General features: G+C 43.6%; 1 protein-coding gene across 4 annotated transcripts in view; it reads left to right on the forward strand.

Moving 5' to 3' along the window:
- The window catches only part of rusc2 (RUN and SH3 domain containing 2), a 39,900-nt gene extending 19,505 nt beyond the window's left edge, over positions 1 to 20,395 (forward strand). The window contains exons 2-13 of one of the 4 annotated variants that reach the window (XM_084359979.1): positions 202 to 1,954; positions 2,628 to 3,207; positions 9,374 to 10,063; positions 11,306 to 11,497; positions 11,751 to 11,924; positions 13,090 to 13,166; positions 13,828 to 14,002; positions 14,338 to 14,443; positions 15,243 to 15,289; positions 15,404 to 16,475; positions 16,657 to 16,827; positions 17,404 to 20,395. In XM_084359979.1, coding sequence (XP_084216105.1) covers positions 386 to 1,954; positions 2,628 to 3,207; positions 9,374 to 10,063; positions 11,306 to 11,497; positions 11,751 to 11,924; positions 13,090 to 13,166; positions 13,828 to 14,002; positions 14,338 to 14,443; positions 15,243 to 15,289; positions 15,404 to 16,475; positions 16,657 to 16,827; positions 17,404 to 17,611 — 5,061 coding nt within the window. In that variant the 5' untranslated portion in view covers positions 202 to 385 and the 3' untranslated portion in view covers positions 17,612 to 20,395. The remainder of the gene's footprint in view (positions 1 to 201; positions 1,955 to 2,627; positions 3,208 to 9,373; positions 10,064 to 11,305; positions 11,498 to 11,750; positions 11,925 to 13,089; positions 13,167 to 13,827; positions 14,003 to 14,337; positions 14,444 to 15,242; positions 15,290 to 15,403; positions 16,476 to 16,656; positions 16,828 to 17,403) is intronic. The other 3 variants (XM_084359980.1, XM_084359981.1, XM_084359982.1) reach the window with 3 other exon arrangements.
- The last annotated feature ends 3,658 nt before the right edge of the window (positions 20,396 to 24,053 follow it).

Consider the following 24,053-nt stretch of genomic DNA (forward strand, 5'->3'; position numbering starts at 1 on the left):
AGCATCAACACTCTTGCCATTGTTTTTTTTTCTAAAATAAGGTTAAAACATGAACATTTTGTTTGTGATGGATGAGCCAAAATCATCTCGCTCTACATAAATATTATGTCCAAGTAGCCTGCATGTGCGTGTGTGCATGCTTTGGTGCCTGTATATGTCTGCTTCTATAATGTCTTTCCTGTGTCTGTTCATGTTTTCCAGATGTACCACTCTGACCACGGTGTTGACTTCCCCGACCTCTCCTTCCAAATCCCTGGCTGCCCTGCAGAGCTAGGCCCAGCAAATAGAGTGTGAACACAACCCTCGACACAGCACACGTATACCTTCCCCTTCACCCACACAGGGCCTCCTTCTGCTCCAGTCCCACCCTCTTTCCGTCTGGACCATGGACAGCCCTCCCAAGCTATCAGGGGAGACCCTGATCGTGCATCATATCCCCCTGGTGCACTGCCAGGTGTCAGGTAGGCGACAGGGTGGCTGTGGAGGCTCACTGAAGAAGAGCAACCCATTTAGCCCCCCGGAGAACCTGGGCTTGAGCCGCACCACTTCGCTTCCCGAGAGAGACGTCCTTCAGAGAGAGGCTCTGCTCTACAGCAGCCTGATCCAGAACTCCGGTGGCTCCTGGTCCTCCCACAACGGAGTTAAAGAGAGGAAGGGTGACGGGAGAGGAGGCAGCACAGCAAGCGATGATTCATCATTTACCTCAAGCAATTCAGAGGACCAGCTGATTACAGCTCACACGTTACCCAGAACAAAACCGAGGAACAAGAATCCATTGCGTCATAATCCATTCCTGCTGAATACTGAAGATGACGAGGATGAGGAAGAAGAGGATGGGGACAACCTCAGTGGTTACCTTGAAGACTCCTCTTTTCACCTCCACAGTGACACTAACTCTGGCCTCAGTGATGGGATGACTTCTTTCCACCTGCACGACCTTGGCTTTGCTTCTGAGCCCTTTCTTTTGCACAGCTCGGTGGGTGGAAGCAGTCGTGAGTCCCTGAGGGGCTTAGCCTCGGATCTGTCCAACCACCTGGAGGACCTGGACATTCTAGGACTGGACAGCCAGCGGCGCCACGGCAGCAGCGGTTCTAATATGTCCATGGATTGTGGAGAGCACGACTGGGGCGATGATGACGAAGAAGATGAAGACCATCCTATGAGATGTGGACGAAGCAGCAAGACGGGCTCGTACTCCTCCAACTCCTCCACACAGCACTGTTCCTGCTGTGTGCTCTCCCAGAACTACCCTCAGCACTTCCCTGAAGCCTTCTCAGAGCCTTTCTCAGAGTGCCAGCAAGGCTACGGCAGCGACTCCTCTTGCAACAGCTCGGACGGCGTCCTTGTAAACTTCAGCGCCATTTACAACAAGATGAACAACGGCGGCCCGGAGAAGCCACCAGTCTCTGGGCACACCAACCTCAACAACTCCACTGACCACTCCTGCACCTCGTCTGTTTCTGATCCATCAGGAAACCAGCGAGACTCAACCAAAGGGGCTTTCTATTTGGACCTTCACACCTCCCCAACTGAACCTCCCTCATTACAGCAACAGCCGTCCTGCCTAGGCAGCACCTTCCCTCTCATCCGCGAACCGCACCTATCAACCTCCTCCACCTGCTCCTGCGCCTTGGAGCACCAGGGGGCTCTTGACCTCGATGCCAATTGCAACTCCTACCACCCTCCACATTCCGGGTCGTCGGGAGAGCTTTCGTCCTGTCTGCAGAGTCAGGCTCGCCTGGTTGTCGCCACCCAGAACTACTACAAGCTGGTAACCTGTGACCTCTCGTCCCAGTCCTCCCCGAGTCCCGCAGGCTCCTCGGTCAACAGCTGCTCCGATGAGCACAGCAAAGGCAGCCCCACCCCGACCCAGCCCAGTGAGTATTACCTGTTCAGGCAGCGAGCTGACGAGGAAGGTGTGGAAGAAGAAGACGAAGGTGGCGAGTCATCGAGGGTAAGTGGAGAATCAGAGAGAAACCGTTCATGAGCAAAACACTTGAACAATGAACTCCACACTCCACAGTGTGATATTCAGACTACATTTACAGATTACATTTCTTTTGTGTGGGCTCAATAGCTGTTGCAGGTGGTACGCTTAATTAATGAAATTTAAGCAGTACATATAGTTAATTTACTCCAACAAGTCATTATTACTTTAGTGATAAGAAATACAGTCTGAATAGGTAAAGTAAGCTAAATGTAAGAGATCAAAATAACAAGCAGAAATACACGTGTAGCGATTAATGCATAAACAACATAAGACTTAAATAGCAACTAAACTAAACGTCCTGTGACAATGACAGTAACCCAGGACTTTAAATAGCTGTGACACTGGTATTAGTCTGGCACTGGCTCATTTTAGATCGCAGCCACTGTCTAGGGTTATCTGATATCATGTCTGAGGATTATTTTGGCAGTTATGTAGAGCTGGAGGCTACTACTGTCACTCAGTAACAGTGCCACTGTGTCAACTCAAATCTGGCTTGAAGGCAGATTTGGTCTTTGGTTTGCTGTGGTTTTATTGTCGTAAACCATCATTTATAATGCGTCAATTTATAATCTGATAATATATTAATTCAAATTTGACTCTTGTGTTATTTCTTTCTTTCCTAATTTTTCTCATTCAGCGAGATGATGATGATGAAGATGAAGAGGATGAGGAGGAGGAGGAGGAGAAGAAGAAGAGTGAGCAAACAGCCGGTGGGGCTGAAGCTGCGCCTGGTGTTATTGAAGGCCAGGTGTATGTCAACATCTCTCCTCCTTTGGCTGGCCGGGCCGTTATCGGAGGTGGAGCTTCTGCAGGAAGCCGTCCCCGCTCTCGCAGCTACGACCGCAACCTGGACAAGTCTCCATCTCCCCGCCTCGGATCTCTGGAGCGTATGCTGAGCTGCCCCGTCCGGCTCAGCGAGGGCGCCGCCCCGGCCCCGCCTCCTCCTCCACGAGTCACCTCCTTCGCAGAGATCGCAAGAAGCAAGCGGAGAAACGGAGGCGCAGGGGGGTCGCCGTCGATGAAGGCAGCTTCAGACCCTTTCTCCTCCACTTATTCCACCCACTCCCACTCCTCGGTGGATTTCTCTCCAATCCTGGAGCAGCGTGTGGAGGTTGACAGTCACAGCCTGTCACCTGTACCCTTCACCAGATGTTACAGTCAAGGCAGCATTGAGCGACACCTGGAGGGGGCGAGGGAGACCAGAGCCAAGGCTGAAGGTACGTCACTCTGACTTTGTTTATCTTATTTATTTATTGGTTTTATTTAACAACGGAAGAGTACAGTTAACATTGCTTTAAATGCACCAGAGTTAGTCAAGAGGCTTTTTTAATTCACCCTGTTTACCAGATGTTACCAGTGTAAATATAGGATGCTTCGGAATACACGACCCTGATATATTTAGCTTTAGACAGTTGTTACAGTTAAGGTATTGGCATATAATTGCCTATTTACACATGCAGCAACATAAGCGTTCATCTTGAGTTATGTTTCCGTCGCCCTGAGAAATGGAAATCAAATATTTACCCTCCTTTTAGCTTTGGTTTGGTTTCCACTAACTCTAATGTCTAATATCTGGCTCTTTAGCTCCTGGCCATAAAAAGAAACATTGAGACGCTAAAACACTGCGTAGAGCTGCAGAGTTGAATGATGATTTTCATTTTTTTCATCATCGTTAAAGCTGCTGTGAGCAATGTCCTTGTTGTAGCTATCTTCCAGTACGTTTTTCAGCATTAACCTCCCTCCGTTCTACATCATTGCATGTATGCGCAGCGGCAATCGCTAGACACAGCAGCAAACAGGAGGTTCCTGCTTGATTGGATAAAGTGGGCAGGGATACCAGAAAGTTTATTTTCCTTTTTTACTGCATGAGGAGGGGGAGGAGAGACATGGGTTACTGACCAAACACTCTACAACAGTGAATACTGTTATTACTTTTTAACACTTATTCTAATGAAAAAAAAAGATGTCACTTACAGCAGCTTTAACATATAAAAAGCTGATCAGTGGAGCTTTAAACTTTACTTGAAAAAGTAAAACAACAAATTGTTAGAAACCATCAATGTTTGTCGATTCATGGGTTCTCTGCAGCATTTTATTTTCTTACTTCAACTACTTCTGCTTTAATTACTGATTAGTAATGTATTGTCTGTATTGATCCTGCCTCCTGGCTGCACTGATGACTATCATCCACCTCTTCTTTGCTGAATTTGTCTTTATACATATTGCTGATTTTGGTGTCGGTAGAATGAAAGAAGAAAGGATAAAGAATATTGATTCTTATTAACAGATACGCTACAGAGTGTACTTAGACAATAAATATGCTTAGTATATCAAAGTAGAGCTACAAATCTGCAGCTGCTACTCCCTTTCAAAGGTTAACAAACACATCCAATGATTTACATGCTGACTAGAGACTGCATAGACTTATTCTATTCATGTGTTCGCTTTTTGGACATTTTGTAAGCTGTATCTGTGGTTTATGTGTGTATGATATGTGCATAGCTCTGTCGGATTCTTAGCTTTGTGCGTGTGAGAAAATACCCTTGTGCCAGCATTTATAGATGTGCTTCGAAGAGACTGACGCAGAGTGTGTGTCCTCAGCTTTAGAGGGAATGAAGGGTTGAAGTGGGCCAAACGTGTTGTGAATAACAATCAGGTGAGAGAGGAGATAAAGGTGCAGAGAAACCCCCCGCTGAGCTCGACATCAGCATACCGAGCAGTGTGTTATTCTGATCCAGAGAGCCTGGAGGCCCAGCTCGTCCCCAAAACAAGGGAAGGTTAGAGAAAGTTACAGAAGCTTCTTCAGGCTGACTGGACAAATGTTGTCTCCTCTCTTCCTCCGCAAAACATTTCCTTGCTGTGGTGTTATTAAAAAGTGCCGTGACTGTCATATTCACATGATGACGAGATGTGATGAACTTCTAAAGACTCAGTTTGTTTGGTTAGCAAACCAGTAAGTCACTGAAATCTTGCGGCACAAGATTCCATTTTAAGCATTTTATTGTTTCCCAAAATTAAGAAATCTTTGTCAACTGTTTGAGCAGTTAACAGTGTTGTCAGAGATTGTTGTTTGGAGTCATTTTATAAATACAAATGTTGTGGAAGTAATTACTTGGTGTTAAAATGCTTCACACAACACTATTGAAATATCCAGTGTCCACTCAGTCATTACACATTAAGATATGATTATATTCATGCCACATCCAGTTGTGCTGTTCTGCAGCTGAGTCTGACTTCTGAAACGGATTTAAATGAATGATGAGACATGTATTGTCATCATAACTGAAAACAAACAAACAAAAACTTGGTTATTATGAGCGCACATTTTAGTTTTCGGCCTGGTCATACTTAATGAATGCTGCTCTGGAACGTGGTGGGCTTCTCCTGGAAAAAATGCTCTGTACTTTTGAGAATTAGTTTTACATCCGACTATACAGTGTTAGGTTAAAAATGTAAACTCAGAGCACATATCTCCTCCAAGGCCCAACAGTTTATTTCAATAAAGCTTAATCCAGTATCAAATACGACCAGATCTGGATTTTTATTTGGATGTACATCAAATTCTACTCACTCATAGAAACCAGCCACCTAAATAAGCCAGATATTTTTCATAAAGATCACAGCATTATTCCCTGAGAAATTAATGAAATGCCCTATCTTGCGATGTTAAAGAAAGTGAGAAGAAATACCTGGGTGCGGTCCTTTATCCAGATCAGCGCCAAAAGTTAATGGGGTCTATTCTGGGCCGAGATCCATCCTCCATCTAAGTTTTGCAGAAATCTGTCCAGTAGTTTTAGTGCAATGCTGGCAACAAACCAACCAACCAACAAACGGACAAGGGTGAAAACATAAGTAGAAAATGTTTAGTGCGTAAATGTGTAAATACAGATTAGTACTAATAGCCACAATAAACCATGCCACATACAGAAACTCACACTTGATCATCTATTTTAGAGACCTCAATGACTGAAATTAAGGTCACAGTGCTGCCCACAATAGTTGACTGCTGAAAGACAACACAAATTATTTAGCATTCAAGATGTTACTGACATTAAAATAAAGAACAAGTATCCCGAGGAGGAAATGTTATAAGTCTTGAGAATACAACCACTTGCAATCATGTGAAGGCGAGTGCATGAGGCCATGGGAATATTTGAACAAGCTGTAAAATGTGAACGGGGCCCAGAGGCATGTGTTTCATGTGAGGACGACTGCGTTGGTTTGAAGAACAGAGCATTCAAAGAAGTAGGGTCATGATGACTAACAGTATCTTTTAAAGGCTAATTTCATTAGATGACAGTAGTTTTCAGCCTCTGTATCTTGCTCTGACCTTCATCAGCACTGGTGACACTGACGGATGTCTAACTGTCCATCATATCATTTAATGAAGCAGTGAAATAGTGTCTCAATCATCTATCCGACAAGACTTTTTGCCTGACCAGACGCCACCATCACCTTATGTAGCTCAGTCTCAGCTGCTCACTGTGTGTGTCTGTTTAGATAAACACACTCACACACACACACACATGCTCACACACACACACACACACACACACACACACACACACACACACACACACACACACACACACACACACATACAGCGAGAGCTTGAAATTCCATTGGAATAAGACCAGCGACAGTGAATAGTGAGTGCACCAGGAGAGGAATGTCCAGGAAGCTCCAGCTGTCCCCTTTTACAGTTTTATACAAGCTGGAGCTCCCACAATCCTTTGAGGAGCATTTCATGAAATTGAATCTCTTTATACAGATTTGTAATGATGATAGTTTTTCGTTAACAGACTCCCTCTTGGCTTCTTCAGGTAATTATTTAGACAAAACAGCTTAGAAATGGAAATCAGCTTTGTCAGTTGGTGTCAACTTCACCATTTTGTTAACACCTGTAAAAGGGAAAAGGTGTTGGTGTAAATTTCGATCCAAACCCCTGAAAGAGTTAAAAAAGGATCTGTTCGTGCGGTGGTAATCTTCCATTTTAACACAAAATCCTAAGAGCGAGTGATTTTCAGTGAACTTAATAAAAGCTCTGTTTATAATGATTTAAAATGCAAATCACAACAGCTTCATACAACATGAGCCCTCCTGCCCTCAGGTCACCATTACCAGCCTCCACAAGTGTAAACAAACCATTTTCTGCTTCATTTACCGGTTCTGGATTTGTTGGCTAGATTATGGAAGGGTTGTTTTGTAACTCAAGCATTAAATGAGCATTGTAGAAACAGTATGGACTACATGTAGGTCAGTATGCAGGAATGTGGGTACGCATTCCTAGGTTGACTCCACCCAAAACCACTTTTGAGAAAAAAACTCAAACTATGTAGACGTCTACCCAACTCTTTCAAGCCACCCCTGCAGAATGATTAACTTCTTTACTGCCCATGTCAAAAAGGAGTCAATAACAAGGGTTAGAGAGAGATTTTAAAAGGCAGCATTTCTGACAAAACTGCTACTTCTTTACATTCTGATGATAATTTTAGTTAATTTCTGAAGGTTTTCAGCTAAAGTTCTTACATATTGCCCCTTTAAGTAAATAACCTGCAGATTAAGCGATACTGACAATAATACTTACTTTAGGCCCTAATCACACATTCCCTCTCTAGATTTAAAAAAACAAAACAGTATTATATATATACATATATATATATATACATATATATATACATATATATATATATGATAATTATTATATGATAATTATCATATGTATATATATGATAATTATTATATGATAATTATAAGATAATTAACAGTTGGTTGCTGTTGCAGTACAGATGCTCGAACAAAAAAGAGACCAAGAAGACAACGTCAACAATAAAGAGATAAACAGAACGGCATGTCTTTCACATGCCTCAAAAACATCCTCTAACATTGTATTCATACCGGCTGTGATGATTTAAGATTATAATGAGAGGCTGTGCAGCTTCTCACTACATAAATTATTCATCAGACTTCACTGGAGTCAGCTGCGTTGTTTCACCGCAGCATACAGGCCTCTTTAAAAGCCTTTGGGAAGCAGTTGCTAATGATGCTAACATGAAGCATCGGAGCTGCAAAAGGAAAACCCTCGGCCGTCTAATGGATTCATTTGTGAGACAGAGGAGCTGAGGAGAAAGGGGGGAGGCAGGGAAGTAGCAAATGGAAACGGGAGAGAGGAGAGGCAGCTGAGGAGAGAAAACTAGAGATGGAGAGGAAGAGGAAAAGAAAAAAAATGTCAATTAAAAGGATGACGGAGCAGATATAAGAGAGACAAGCAGGGAGTGTTTGTCTCCTCCATCCCCAGTGGGAGCTCAGGCCTGCTGGGTGTGTAGTTCCTCCCTCCCTCCTCCCTTCATCGTGTTTCTACAGCAGCTCAACGTCGCCCTCTGTGGCAGAGAGACGTGACTGCACCCAGCTCAGGTGGCATCAGTGGGCCGGCCTTAGGGTGACAAACAGCTTGCGCAACACCGTAGACGTCACACGCGCTTCTGTCTGTCAAACACTGCGCTGGATCTAGGAACACACACACACACACACACACACACACACACACACACATAACACATACAGATACTGACTAGGAGGCAGAGAACAAGAAGTGCAGAAAAAGGCTTCTCCTCCTCGCTGGTATCCCTCCTGACGCAGTGACTCCAGGTTTAGTCTATGTGTGTGTTTCTCTAAATGTGTGTGTGTGTGTATGTGTGTGTGTGCATGTGCGTGTGCACGTGGGCCTGTCAGAGCAATGTCTAACAGCAGCATGGCTGTCTATGATAAGGTCTGCTGATCTTTGTGACTCGTGACTGGGCAATTTTCTGCTAAACTTCATGTTTATACTGCTGAAAGGATTTGTGGATTAACCGATGAGTCAAGAACTAGAAGTGAAACTAATCATACTTATTCATTTGTTCAATCACTGGTTCCAGCTTCTGAAATGTGAGCATTTGCTCTGTTTTAGATCATTGAACTTGCTCTGGTTTATTTACTCCACTGTGACAGTAGACTGTACACTGTATCTTTGGGTTGTGGACAAAACAAGACTTCTGAGGACGTCATCGTAGGCTTTGGGAAACCCTGATCTACATTGTTCACCATTTACTGACATTTTATAGACCAAACAACTAATCAATTAATCGAGAAATCATTCAGAGATTAATCAACAATGTCGTCACTTGCAGCCCTTCCCTCTACTGGGGCAAACTTTGTTCATATTTAATACACAAGTCCTGCCATAAATCCTCCCTTCATAAAGGTTATATTGTTTGTTTTTTGTTTTGTCACAAGTTGCAGCATTGACTGCTTCTATTCTACATATTTCTTTGTAAATGTTGCTGTCAGATGTGACTCCTCTATCTTTTCTCCATCCTAATTGTTCTTCTTGTGCTCATCCAGGTGGTCTCTCTAGTTCCTCAGACAGCCGCCCAGCAGTGGTCCGGTACAGGAAGGACCAGCGTCCCACCACCCTCCCCATCCAGCCCTTCACCTTCCACCACCAGTTCGCTTCCAAACCCCCGCAGCCCAAGCCTCTGCTGCCCCTGCTCACAGGCTACGTCTCTGGGATGCAGGCGCGCTCCAGCTCTGGCTCTGGCTCTGACTCTGGAGGTCCAGTGGGTGAAGACAATGAAGATGCAGCTGAGAATGTGCACAGGTACCAGGGGACTCTGGTGGCAGCAGCCCCTCCTCCTGGATCAGTACGACCTTCACCTCTCGGGAGCTACTCCCCGGTTCGGGTTCAGGGTGCTCCCAGCTCCGGGACCTGCTCCACCTGCACCCCGAGCCCTCAGCCGGCACACAGCCTCTCCTGCCCGCTTTCAGCAGGCCTCGGCCACCTGCACACCCCACCAACAGGAAAGCAGGGAGGGGGCTCCGTGCAGCTGCCATCTACCCCTCCACCTCCATCCCTGGGGGTGAAAAGAGGGACAGTGCCACCAACACTGCCAGCAGTGCAAGGACACTGTTTCCATGGGGGAGCTCTGGCCAGTTTACCAGCACTGCACAGTGACACACTGAGCCCGCTGGGCTGTCTGGACTCCGGAAATCACATGGAGGGAAGCAAAGGACCCGGAGCAAGGACACATAATGGTGGGTTCAAAAAGAATTATTCATAGGATGTTCTCACAATAAAATGTCCTGAAGAAAATGAAGGTTAAAATCTTAAAGGTCCCATATTGTAGAAAGTGACATTTCCTGCCTTTTTGGTTATAAAGCAGGTGTAGGTGCCATATAGATTCTGTGAAAGTATCAAATTGCTCAATCCACTGATAAATGCACACAGCCTGTATTCAGACACTGTGCCTACAAATGAGCCGTCAGCACTTCTGTAAGGTAGTGATGTCACAAGTATACAGTCCCCATTAGCAAGGCTGTGGACAGAGTTGTAGTGGACACGCGGTGGCCTGCTCAGATCTCTGAGAGCTGAAAAGGAGCATAATATCGGACCTTGAACAGCAAGGAGCAGCAGCAACATTGATGTTATCTTCATCAGGGTTCACAACTGTTTTGAGGTTTGCGTGAAATTTTGCTTTGGTTTCTGACTCATATTGGGTGGAAACCCGGAAAATCTGATCCTTTGAGATCTTTTTGAAATGTTCTTGTCAGCTGTTTGTTTAGTCGTTTGTTGTTTCTAAGGATGATGCTAAGCATGCAAAACAAATGAAGACAAGGCAGTGTCTGCTGTCAGTCTCATCACCACAGTAAAAACATGGTTCTACATTCAATACTTTACCTGCTACTTTTTCTTTCAACTTTATGACTATGATCATCTTTGCTGTTTCGTTCCTCTTTTTCACTGCACTTCATTTAACTATACACAAGGTCTCTTGACAATAGATACTCCAAACATTAAAAGGTACTAAAGTCATGTACAACTTGTTGCGCAAGTGGTCGTACAGTCAAGTTTGGTGCACATGATGGAAAGTTTCAGCCTGCAGAGAGCAGTGCAGCAGCACGTCTCCTCCCTGTTTGATTCTGATATGATTCATCTTTGATGTGAATTCATCCACATCGGCCTTTCCCAAAGAATGAAACACATAATCTTTACCGTATTAGTGCTTTGCTCTTTTGATAAAACAACAGATGGCTGCCTGGGGTTTCACTTAAGTGAAAGTTATTAAGTTCTGTGTAATACAGATATTGGAGCTAAGCTCTGTCTTTTTCTCTTTCTTCTCTCCCGTCATGCATGGACCTAAATCTTCTCCTGTCCTCCCTTCACCTTTTCCACCTACTTTCGTCCCATATATTTCTTTTATCCTTCTACTCAAAAATCCATCCTCTAATCCTCACCCAACCCTTGATCATAACCCTGACACCGCCCCTCCCCAACAGCACACCACCTCTCTCCCCAGGCTCTCAAATGGAAGGAGTACCGTCGTCGAAACCCTCTGGGAGTGGAGAGGGCCTCAGGGGGCCACACGGGTAGCCTGGCGACCCGATGGGGCGGAGAGCCACGGCTCGCCAGACGGAACGTGTTCGATTTCCCGTCAGCCCTCTCTGGTCATGCGCAGGGACGGCTCAATGGTGCTCATGATTTTACTGACAGTGTTGGAACAAATACGTAAAGTAGTAATGATTTTTTAAGGAGGTTTAGTTTCAAGGAATGCATTATCTGAGGGTCAGTGACAGAATATTGCTGTAGGGACCACTGGAGAACAAAATATGTTCAACTAGAGTTGCATACTTAAGGATCTCAAAAGGCTTCTCCTGCTTTTAGAAGTGTTAGTGTGTGTTTTATATGTGTGTCTGATCATCTGTGTATGTGTGTGTGTCTCAGCAGTGGGCCAATCAGCTAAGCTGCAGCAGAGCTACAGCGACTTCCTGCCGGACTACTTCTCCCTGACTGAGAAGCCTCCGGAAGAGTTCTGCCTCTCCCCCGATGCTTCGACTTCCTCCTCCTCCTGCTCTTCCTCTCAGTCCCACATCTCTGTGGACCTGACGCAGAAGAGAGGTGAGGCTGTGTGTGTGTGTGTATAAATATTTAATTGCTAAATGTTAAACGACTAAAACGGTGAGCTGTTTTTCTTGTATCCGTTCCCTGCCGTGTGAGAGTACTGATGCAGTATTTGTATTGATATTTCATGTAGGTCATGTAGCTGACTTCTATATATAGTCAGAAATGGAGCAAGATACATAGAGATTTAACAAAAAAAATCATGTTGCTCGTACTCTCTTTAATACATGCAGCATACCCTTACCCTAACAATGACTGCAAAAGTTGCGTCTCAAACAAACAAATGCATTAAAGGGAGCTGTTTGTCATGATTTTTCCGACAGACTTGATTTTCTTTCTAATACGGAGATCAGCCGCGAACCGTTGCCAGTAGAGGAAGACACTGGTTTGTACCGTGAGCCACAAAATAATACTGTGACACAGCAGAATCACATACAGGGAGTGAAATTGTGTTGTTGAACGGTGGTTAAATCAAGTGCCTCTCACTGCAGACAGGGATACTTGACAGTGGGGAGAGTAATTTGGGGCCTCTTGAAGCAGCAGGGTGTCATATAACGATCCTTCAAGTGGATCGTCCAGGTTTACCTCCCTGTGTGGACCAACACCTACACTGCTGAAGTGTACTTGAGCAGGACACTGAGGGACAGATTTACTGAGCCTGTTCATCTTTCGTTCCAGATACATTGTGTCCCAGAGAAATTTACTGAATGGATGCACTAGACAAAACGCCCAGTTTGGCCCTCGTGTGTATTATTGTTATTTTAATTAAGGCTAAGGAGTTTGTAAATGTTTTGTCACTTTCTTTGCGATTTCGGCATCAGTACATTTTGTGTTATTTTCCGAGCAGGCTGACAGCAGACAAATCCCTAGAAGGCAGTCCCAGCTGTTCATTGCACAACGAATGGCTGCCGTAGTAAATCAAACAGTGAAATCATGCAGATTGCGAGCAAAAACGCAGCAGAGGCTACAGCGAAATGAGTGCTAAATATGGATCTTAATGCGTCTCACCTCCCGGCAGAGGAGGGTAAAACAGAAAACTAAACCATGGATTTAAAAGACACTTGCATGAAGTAACATTTGCTGCAAAGGCATTTGGTACTTGTGGCCAAAAAGGATAATTAACAAACCCTTTCTTAATTTTTTCCTCTTTTAATTCTGTCAGGTTTGGTGAAAGCCGTGAACACAGCGGTGGATCTGATTGTGGCACACTTTGGCACCAGTCGAGACCCAGATGTGAAGGTAGGAGTTTTGTGTAGATCGAGGACGACTACTTGACTGCTAATACACTGCTAACTCACACAGCAAGCCTTAGAGGCTATACCAGCCTTTGAGCAATAAGATCTCATAAGATCTCATTCAATATTCATTCTTTTAAGGATTTGGCCTTTTCCAGATGTGCAGCAGCAAGTAGTGTCAGTAACATCATGTTTAGGGCTCCAGTGTGCATAAGTTTGTTTGAGGTATATGTCCTCTCTATTATGTGATAAATTATACAGCACATAAGCCGCAACAACACAATAAACATTTTCAGAAATGTAATTGGTCCTTTGTGACTTTTGCTTTCTACATTAGCTGCAACCGGGAATCTGAATTTCTGATGCATAATGTGTTTATTGTGTCCACAGAGCTTTATTTCCACAGACAGTTAATAAACCAGGCTACAGATCAATCTAATCCAGAGAACAAATAAGGCAACAAAAAGAGGCTTTAATCATTTGTTGATTTAAAGCTTAAGCAAACAGACAATTATTGACTTTCTGGTTCTAGTTTCGGCAAAAAATGGACCAAAAGTGTTGCGTCATTCTGTATCTTTGATCCCACATCAAACCTCCCAATTCCCTGATTTGTTTACTTTCATTTTCATTCTTTATTCCCTCATGTTTCTCTGCCACCCTGCCAGGCTAAACTGGGGAACAGCTGGGTGAGTCCCAACGTGGGTCACCTCATCCTGAAGTACCTGTGCCCGGCCCTGCATGAGGTGCTGCAGGACGGTCTGAAGGCCTATGTGCTGGACCTGATCATCGGACAGCGGCGCTGTCAGCCCTGGAGCCTGGTGGAGGCGTCCACACAACTGGGTGAGAACAGTTCTGATATAACTGACGCTGTAGCAGCTACGCTAACCTCTAGCCACAAGTGCACAGCTTGAAGCCTGACAAAATGAAGTTTTAATTGTTTGCATTGTTTTGCATTAAAAATTGTTTGAATTATCACCACATATTTTTACATGTTTTCAGAAATGGTAAATGTTTGAAAAAACTTTCAAAATATGTTTTTGCAGTCTGATTTCTGGTGAAATTACATGTATATAGATTATAGATTATATATACTGTATGATAGTAACCAAATGAGGTGATGGTTAGAGAAAAATGAGGTGGTTATGGTAACATATCTGTGTGTTTGTGTCCATCAGGCCCGTCCACCCGTGTTCTCCACAGTCTGTTCTCAAAGGTGAGCCAGTTCTCAGAGCTCACAAGCCACAGCATGAGACTCAACGCCTTTATCTTCGGCTTGCTCAAGTAAGTCATTTCTCTTTATCCCGGTTTGTACGGTCATTGTCATCCACTTATTCTTAACAGTGATGGCTCTCATCATCTTTAAAGTGTCTATAATCAATATTTTTTAGAATAACAATGTATTAGAGGATGATGTGAAAACAATGTGATGATGTGAAAGGTGACAAACTTGAAGAGAAGTTCTGGAGCTTTGTATTGAGTATTTATTTAGCTGTGCAGCCCACAGCTTTACTGTTTTGGTTCACTCTCACTTCTCTCATAGTGTGGCTTTCATTAGCAGCAGTCAGCTGTTCTCAAAAAGCTCTAAAAACCCAGACAGAGACTAGCCGATGAAGGAACCTGATGGAACATTTAGCAGCTAAAGAGCCAGATATTTCCCTCATGTCAGTTGATGGTTGATGGTTGTCGGTTGACGGTTGATGGTAGTTGGTTGATGGTTGTCGGGGTTATGGTTACACAAAACAAAAAAGACAGTGAATATTGGACTTTTATTTATCTGTTGGACAAAAATATGTCTCCAAATGAATATTTCAATGTTGTGTTCACAACTTGTTTCTGCTGCCACCATGTGGCCAAAAATAAGTTATTGCAGGTATAAGATAATTTAGAATTGCAACATCAGGTTGTTACAGTAACTCGTTACAGGCCTGCAAATTGAAAAATAAACCTGCCTGTAAGTGTTTGCTAAGGTCTCAAGTTTAGCTACTTGCTTTGTTACATTTTACAACATAAAATAAGTGTTTGACCTTGTAAGGACCGGCTTTTTATCCCTAGTTAACATTTGCGTCTCTTCATATTTCAGCCTAAAATCTTTGGAATTCTGGTTCAATCACCTCTACACACATGAAGGTAAGTTGTGCATCATCTATCCATCTCCAAGTACCCAGATAGTGTCAGTATTTGATGCCCACATGTGCGTGAAGTCATAGTTCTTCTGAATCTGTTTTGTTCTTCTTTCCCTAGATATCATAGCAGCACACTACAACCCGTGGGGTTTCCTTCCCCTGTCACAGGGGGCGTGTCAGCCACTCTTTGAGGAGCTCCTCCTCCTGCTGCAGCCACTGTCGCTCCTCCCCTTTGACCTGGACCTGCTGTTTGAACCACACCTCCTGCAGAAGGGACAGGAGCACCTCCGTCGCAAGGAGCAGCTGTGCTCTGCGGGCCAGAGTGTCGACCAGTCAACTCGCTCCACCTTCCAGCTCATGAGAGGATGGAGCACAACTGTGAGCGAAATGGTCAGAGACTCTAGTGCAGACGTGAAGAAAGAGAGGGCGGCGCTGAGACGAGAGGGTACATGGCCCAGGATGGAAGGGGTGGGGTCGAGAAGAGAGGGAGGGAATTCAAGGTTGAGGAAGGACGGGGCAACATCTGAGAGCATGAACGCCGGGCCTGCTGGCCGACAGACAATGACGGACGTAGGGTTTGCAAATCTCTGGAAGGAGAGGGGGATGAGTGGGCAGAGAGTGAAAGGCGTAGGACAGGAGAGCCAAGGAGAAGATGAGGAGAGACGGGAGAAGGACATAAGGAAGGGAAAAGAGAAGGATATGTCTGACGAGGGGCGTCAGCGGCAAGAAAGACAGGCGGGCTGGTGGTACCAGCTCATGCAGTCCTCCCAGGTTTACATCGACCAATCCGCTGAGGGGTCAAAGTTCGTTAAGACTGAGAAGAGAAAGAAGTCATCAGAGAGACGACACGGCCAGCTACCGCCCACCAGAGAGGGAGTGGTGGAGGGGGCCGAGTCAAGCCAAGAAGGGGAGGGGTATCGAAGCAGGAAAAGCAGCAGCAGCTCTAGCGGGGACTCAGCTGGATCCAGGGGAAGGGCTTCATGGATGGGCAGCCCACCAGAGTCTGTCGTCAACCAGGAGAAAGAGACAAAACCTCTGAAGGTTACAGGGTCTGGGGCCCAAGCTGCAGCCCAAGAGGAAAGCCCCTCTCAGGGACAGGGTCTGCGCTGGGGAAGGCTCTTTGGATCCAGTTTGGGTTCTCCTTTGAGGGGGGAGGGAGCTGAACAGAGGGCAAAAGGTCCCACGACCAGGTAAGTTCAAAGAATGAGTCAACAAATCCCATGAAAGGACCAAAACCAGCAATGAAAGTTTTTGTTGTCCATTAGAAACATGATTCAAATCAGCCCTATCTTAAAGTGTAAAAAAAATACTTTTACCAAACCTTATTTAAGCTATAACAGTAAATTTCAAATTTTCCACTTTCTTTCTCAGGCCACCATCAGGCTGGCTGTCTCTCGATCGGTCTGTTCTTGACCTCGTAGCTCAGACTATTGGAGCAGGGAGTGGGAAGAAGGCAGAGTCTCCAGCCGCAGCCACTCACACCCAAAGCACACCTCCACCAAGGTCAACCCAACCAACTGAAGCCAAACTACGGTCTCAGTGGTAAACAAATACTATTGTGTTTCTTCTGTTGGGAAAAATAATCTACACCAATCCATTCCTGTTTCTATACTGAATAGGAATTATACACAGAACTATTTTCAAAGCAAAGAGCATTTTACAGAATCAAAATACCAAAAACGAGCATCAACATTCAAAACATCCACAGCGAGATGTCCTTCCTTTCAGGTCACTTAGAATCACTTTAAATACATCCGGTGAGACCTCCTCCTGAAGATTCATGCAATAGTGTGACTGATTAGAAGCGGAAAGAGCAGCATACACACCCCTTTGTCCAGTTCAGTATAGACTTAAGGGACAATTAGTAGGAAGAAGTCCTGAGGTGAAGACAATAACTTCCTGTATCTTATGAATAGGAATATGTCACTGGTTGAGCCTGCGAGTGGACCAGGCAGACCATCCATTAGACAGTGAAAAGCAGCAAATCATCAGAATTGAGAAGCTGCAACTAGGGAATGTTTTGCATTTTTGCTTGAAACATGACTGTCTAGTTACTACTCAATCAATTACCTCAATCATCCTGCTCACCTTTTCTCCATGTCCTCTCTCATCCCCCAGCGAAGTCCGAGCATTGTGCCACCACATAGCCACAGAGCCCGGCCAGCTGAGCTTCAACAAGGGTGATATCCTGCGGGTCCTGAGCAAGGCCGATCCAGACTGGCTGCTCTGCTCCCTGGGCTCCACGCAGGGCTTGGTTCCCATCATCTACGTTACCCTCAAAGGCATGGAGGAGAGCCAGGATGCTGCTGGACTCGGGCAGTGCTGAGCCAAAGCGGCCCCGAGAGAAATGAATGCAAGATGAAGACAAACCTCGTTGGAGGCCACATACCGACAAACACCTGTTTGAAATAACCGAACATTGGGGATGATTCCTGAAAAAAACATTGTCGAAAAAACAAAGATTCTGAGGACGATGTACAGATACAGTACATGCAAGGGAAGCATGCAGGCTTGAACACAAACTCACATCCACTTCAAGGGTACATCCAGACAAGTATGCATGCATACATCCAAAAACCAAAAGACCAGACATGAAACAAACCCAAAGACACTCCAACACACGCTTCTCTCTCTGCGTGAAGCTCTGCTACTAGCTTAACTATGTGACAGTCCAGTCTATATATATCATCCATCTCGACTTTCAGAGGGGCTACTCACAGACGGGAAAATTCACAATATAATATATAACCATGCCTAGCTGCACTTTGCTGTATTGTCTACACATTCACCTAGCTCTGCCACAGTTTGAACACAGTGCTCAGTTATTACCCTCAGTCGAACGCCGGGGTCAGTTTGATGTCCTGTCGCTTACTTGGTGCCGATTGATCCTTTAAATTCACGTAATGAAAAAACATTGAATCTTTTTTTTTCCCGTAAAATTTAAGGTGGTTGATGTAAAAGCAAAAATTGTTAACTTTTTAATCGGTGTCTGCTGCAGTTGTAGAGGTGTGATTCGGCATACTGTCAAAAGAAGAGTAGAAAACCACACAGGAGTTTGTAAAAGTAGCTGTCCAAGAATGCCCATCTGTACTATTTGATCACCTCTTTATATGGGGAGCAAAATTGCCTTTTTTTCTCCTTCAGACCCACCACAGCTGGGATGAATCAGTGGTTGACATTGTTTAAGTGCATGTAACTTTGCCAAAATGTCGACTTTTTCCCCTTCAACACCCCCTCAGTCCCACCTTAATCTCTTGAGGACACACTCAAGTGAGTGGCCACAGCCTGCGCTGTACATATGCATTTTGATCTATTGGTACATACTGTAAATGCTTATATGACTTACACATGTGGTGAGTTCTATTTATTTATCGACCAGTCCAGTTAGCTGAGGGAAGCATCTAAGTGGACGGTTAACAGAAAACAGGGAAGGATGTCTAATGAAAGCAAAGCATGGCTGCGGAGGCCTTGTTGAATGTGTTGGGGATCCAGGCTGAACAAAATCATCGCTAATTCGTTGAATGTGCATTCAGAGAGGGGGTAAATGATCTTATCTATGCCTTAAAGCGCTTGAGGAAAAAAGGGAGAATGGCCCTGTTGGACACTTCAAGGCTAGTGACATTATATTTTCTATACGCTGTGATGTGTCTAACTTGCCATTTTCAACAGATTTATGTCTCCAGAGATTCTTGTTGACTTTGAAGAGTATTGTGACGAAGTAGAGATGATATAGAGGTGATATTTTTTGATGCTTAAAGGGAAACCCCAACACATTTTGTGATGGCGGCTCTGTAGTTGCAGTATGTACTGTACACGCTGCCTGTCACACCCAGGTGTAAAATGTTGCCTTAGGTTCCACATGAGTTGACAAATAACTAAATTTACGGCTATATACAGTATACCTGCATAGAGTGCATACAGATGCCCAATCCAAATATGAAATATTACACACTATAAAATGGTAAAAATCAATGTACATTTATTAAATAAATGAATGCTTGTGTAGTTTTTGAAAAACTTACATAGGATATAATTTTACCATTAAAATCCTCTTTTTGTTGCATTATTGTACAGTTTATAGAGTCGTTTAATTTCAGAAAAAAACAATTTAATACTTCATTTTCATTGAACTGTAAATATATTTAAATCTTTCAATGAGTTATATGTATGGATGTTACTGATTTATTAAGGCATTTTATGTTAAATACAGGAAGCAGGTATAAGCTTTAGTTTCAGCGCTAACACCCACGATGAGCGAGGTAGGGGTCGTTTTCGGTCCTCCAGGCAGTTTGCTGTTCATTGACATCCTGTTCACATGGGACAGACAGAAACGAACACATAGTAGTGATGAAGCCAGAGCAACACGGAGGCTCAGGGGTAAGAGGCAAAGACAGATTCCTATTTGGTGACGTACGAGCTGAAGTGTCGTGATTGAAAAATGCTACACATGAAGGAGATGACATAAAAGAGAGAAAGAAAGAAAGAAGCCATGCTCCATCTGTCTTTCTTTCTCTCTCATCTGTTTTTAATCTGCTCTCTCTCTCCCCGGGCTGCCTCCTCCTGCCTGTAAATACCTTCAGCATCAGTGACACTGCTCTTCTCTCTGTGTCCAGGCTATGTGACGTATACGTATGACATTATCAAACTACTATGGATGTGAAATAACAAAGTGCTCATGTGATCACAAACTCCAACGTCTCCCGTGTCTTTTGTCCTTAACACAGTGTATTGTTGAAGTGTCTCTCCACCCAAAACCTTTTGATGATGAAACACTCTGCCTGCGTGGAAATGAAAGTGACTTTCAAAGGTTTCTAACTGTGGATTACCAGAATATCTGCAGAAAGGTTTCAAAGTAATACCCATCTTTTGCCAAAATATGGCTCACTACAGTCTGTGTATTTGTCAGACTTGCTCTTGTCTAGGTCACTACTCAAAACCTGACCTGACAAAACACCTCTAACCGGTTTGCTGATGTCAGTTCCTTTACTGAGAGTAGGTTAGCAACTGATTTTTCGGCACAATATTTGGTTGGACCGACCCTGTCTGGTCATGAAATAGATGTATCCTTGTGATTTAAAGAAAATGACAATAAATGTACCTTGTACCTTGATATCATCAGCCCTGTCAATCATTCTGGAAAGAAAAGTCAGCCGTTAACCTACTCTCTGAAGTGTGTTCTTTAATTTTCTGGAGGCATTTCTTCGTCAGAAGTTATACCACGTAGAATTGTGTTTCTTCATGCATTACAGTCAAGATTGCAAGATTAAGTGCTTAATGACCCTTCCTTCTTTTTTAGGCCTTCTTTTAGGCATTTATTTGTATAGCACAATTCAGACACAAGGCAACTCAAAGCGCTTTACAGGGGCATAAAAATTACATTAAAATACATTAAAACAAGTAAAAAAATAGGAAAGTAAGCTAAAATAGAATAGGTTTAAGAAAAGACAAGACTAGAAAATAAAAGTCACAGTGCAGTCCAAAGCTTTTAAATTGCTTCAATGAAATGCTGTGTCAAACAGAAAGGTCTTCAGCCTTGATTTAAAAGAGGTGACAGTTGGAGCGGACCTGCAGTTTTCTGGGAGTTTGTTCCAGATATGTGGCGCATAATAACTGAACGCTGCTTCTCCATGTTTAGTTTGGACTCTAGGGACTGAGGCAGACCTGTACCTGACGACCTCAGAGGTTGAAATTCAGGCCTGAGTCCATGATTACCCTTGAGTGAAAACACTTGAGCCACCAGATGGTGCTGATGTGTTAAAAGTTAAGATAGATCAGCTGTAAATTCACTGAATTGCAACATTCAGGCTCTTCTGCACAATCTCAATTTACAGTGCAGACACATGATATCTACAGTATTTTATTTCTCCTGAATATATTTCCAGGTAAGCTATGGTGTTTGTCTCTGTCTCCTCCAGTGACACTCAGGTCAGTCTGAATAACCTCAAGAGGTCATCTTTGTGTTCAGAGCCTCTTTATGTTGACTTCAGACAGGAAATATAAGATGGCAGAAAATGGAAATACTCATGTTAAGTACACATACCTCAAAAATATACTCAAAATACAGTCCTTGAGCAATATGACTGACTCAAACTACTGAATGATGGCATTGTATTACGTCAATCAGCAGGAGCAGCAGTCACATACAGTGCTGCATATATTATACTCAATATAGTGAATTATATCCAATTTCAAAGACACTTAAGGGTACATTTAAGGAGAAATATGGGCTCCAGAGGTGAAGTTTGAGGTATCAACTTCCCATTACCAAAGGCTCTTACAAATGCCAAGATGTGTAATTTAACACCAGCTAAGTCTAAGTGTACATTTGGCTGCCCTCAGACAAGTTCAACTTCTGACCTCTCATTTGAAGCCTGATAGAAATGCTTGTTTGTGTTTTTTTAGATAATCCAGTTGGTTGCGTAAGGACTTTAGCATGCAACCAGCTAGCCCGTTTCGGTCCAAAGCTCCGCCGAGCTACCAGTCCGAACTGCTAGCTGCACGGCTAGCTGAGCTAACTAGCTAAAGCAGCTACTGCTAACAACAGTAAGCAGATAGGCTGGTGATATGCTGCCTCGAGTATGAGATCTAATAGATAAAAGCTGCATGAAATTGCTGGCAATATGTTTGTGAACCCTTCCTGGATGAAACAGGACCAGACCTGCTTTGGCTGACACACTGTTTTATTGTTTATTGCTTTTGCGTCGCAGTTCATTGTCTGTAATCTACTCATCAAAGTGATGTACGAAATCTGATAATTAAAGACGTATTCTTCCATGGAGATCCATAAGGTGGGCTGCATTTCCCAACATTCAGTTGGGCATGTCATTCCTGTGTACGAGCTGAGGTATTTGGCAACATGGGAAATTTTCAGTACTCGTCTAGAATCGTCTAATTCTGCTATACAGGTGATAAACAGACAGCCTTTTATTCCACTGAATTATAGGAACCTCCCCACCTTTGTTATATTTCTCTCCTGGCAATTTCCGTTTAATAATTTCCTCTATTTTCCTTTCTTGCTTCTTTGATTCGTCTTGTGAACTTGAAATGGTTACGGTTAACGGAGGTTAGAGGCTCTGCCAAAAACTGTTGAAATGTAATCCTCTGTTTATCCAGGAAGTTTACAGGAGGATTGAGAATTGAATGGATGACCGACTGTGACTTCTCGATTAAAAGTACAAACATAACCATACAAACACAAATCTAAGCTCTTTCAAAACCCATCTTCCGGTTCATAGTTTTATTTTGGGTTACTACTAGAATAAGTTTACATGATTTAATGCTCAAAAAACACATCTGTTCTCTCACACTGTCCAGTGCTGCAGCTCTGTATTCACCTTCTGTCTGAAATGCTCTGTTTCAGCTCTTGTCTCTTTAAGGTCTCCTCTGATTGGTCAGCTCGCATATGTCTGAGCCAGCACTGCAAACAACAACAAAGCAGCCTTGCTAAATACGACGAGGCGTTTCAGGGGCAGTGTTTTCTGTGGGAAAGAGCAGCTTCTGTTGGTGCAGACTTTGTCCTATTTTATCTTTTGAGATCATTTACATGCACAAGAACGTGCAACCCCTGCCTGAAGGAAAGGAAAAACAACGCGAAAGCATAATAGGTCTCCCTTAAGTAAACTATTGAACCCTTCAGTGCCTCCAAATATCAAGTTGATGGGAAATTTAGCAGCCTGTAAATGTGCATTCATCCATGCATTGTTGTCCTTGTCTGTATTTATCTACACAAACACCTAAACAGAGACGTCCAATTAATGTCTCATGTTCTTAAGTTTCTAAAGGTTTTAAGTTACTGTGAAAGTGAGAGTTGTGTTAGGTCACAAAAGATTTAACACTGCAGCCACAAAAGCTCAGACAAACTGGATCTGCTGGCTCATGCATAACATTTTTCTCTCTCAAGGGGCTTTATGTAACAATGTGTAGAAATGCATATGAATTAATCACTTTTTTGGCCCTATGTGAGCAGATCGTAACAAGATTTTTTTTTTGTGCCTGTGGATGATTTGTTTAAATTGTTTAATGCTGCTGGACTGTGGATTTCTTTGTAAAGGACTCTCTTTTCAAGACAGTCCAAAGAGTATAACTGTATGAACTCGTGAGTGCCTCTTGTAAGTGTCTCTCTCCGCTCAGCTAACAGAAAACAACAGTAGCTAACGTAAGTTTAGAAATGGAGTCCGCTGACATAAACTAACGACTGGCTTCCAGCACACAAAAAAAGTTCAACAGAGCCCCTTTAAAAAAAGCTAGCATGCAGTTTCATACAAAGTCATTCGACACCAGGCCCTTTAAAAGCTCATTGTAGCATAATATCTGAACACAAGTTCAGTCCAGCTCAGATTAGGCCCAGAGAAGTCAACAGCATTTCTCGATGTTGTTTTGTGGCTTTTGCCTCGCATGAGAGTCGTAGCGTGTAGATGCAGTGACGAAATGTGTTTGCCGACAAGTGTTCTCCAGCCTGAAGGATCGAAGGTTGGTTGGTTTTCGGCCTTGCCCCATATGTGCAGAGATTCCTCCAAATTCTCTGAATCTTTAAATTACATTACTGATTGTGAACGTTGCAATCCTGAAATTTCTTGCAATTGTGTGTTGAGAAACGTTCTTAAACTGTTGGTCCATTTGCCCATGTGGTGAGGCCCACCCCATCTCAGCTGTTTTCATATGCAAGCGCGGTGTTTTTAGAGCACTCCACAACTTTCCCAGTCTTTTGTCGCCGCTGTCCCAACAAGTTTGAAATGAGTTGCCAGCATCAAATTCAGAATTAGCATGTA

Source organism: Pagrus pagrus, assembly GCF_965226575.1.
Source record: "Pagrus pagrus genome assembly, chromosome: 8".
NCBI lineage: Eukaryota > Metazoa > Chordata > Actinopteri > Spariformes > Sparidae > Pagrus > Pagrus pagrus.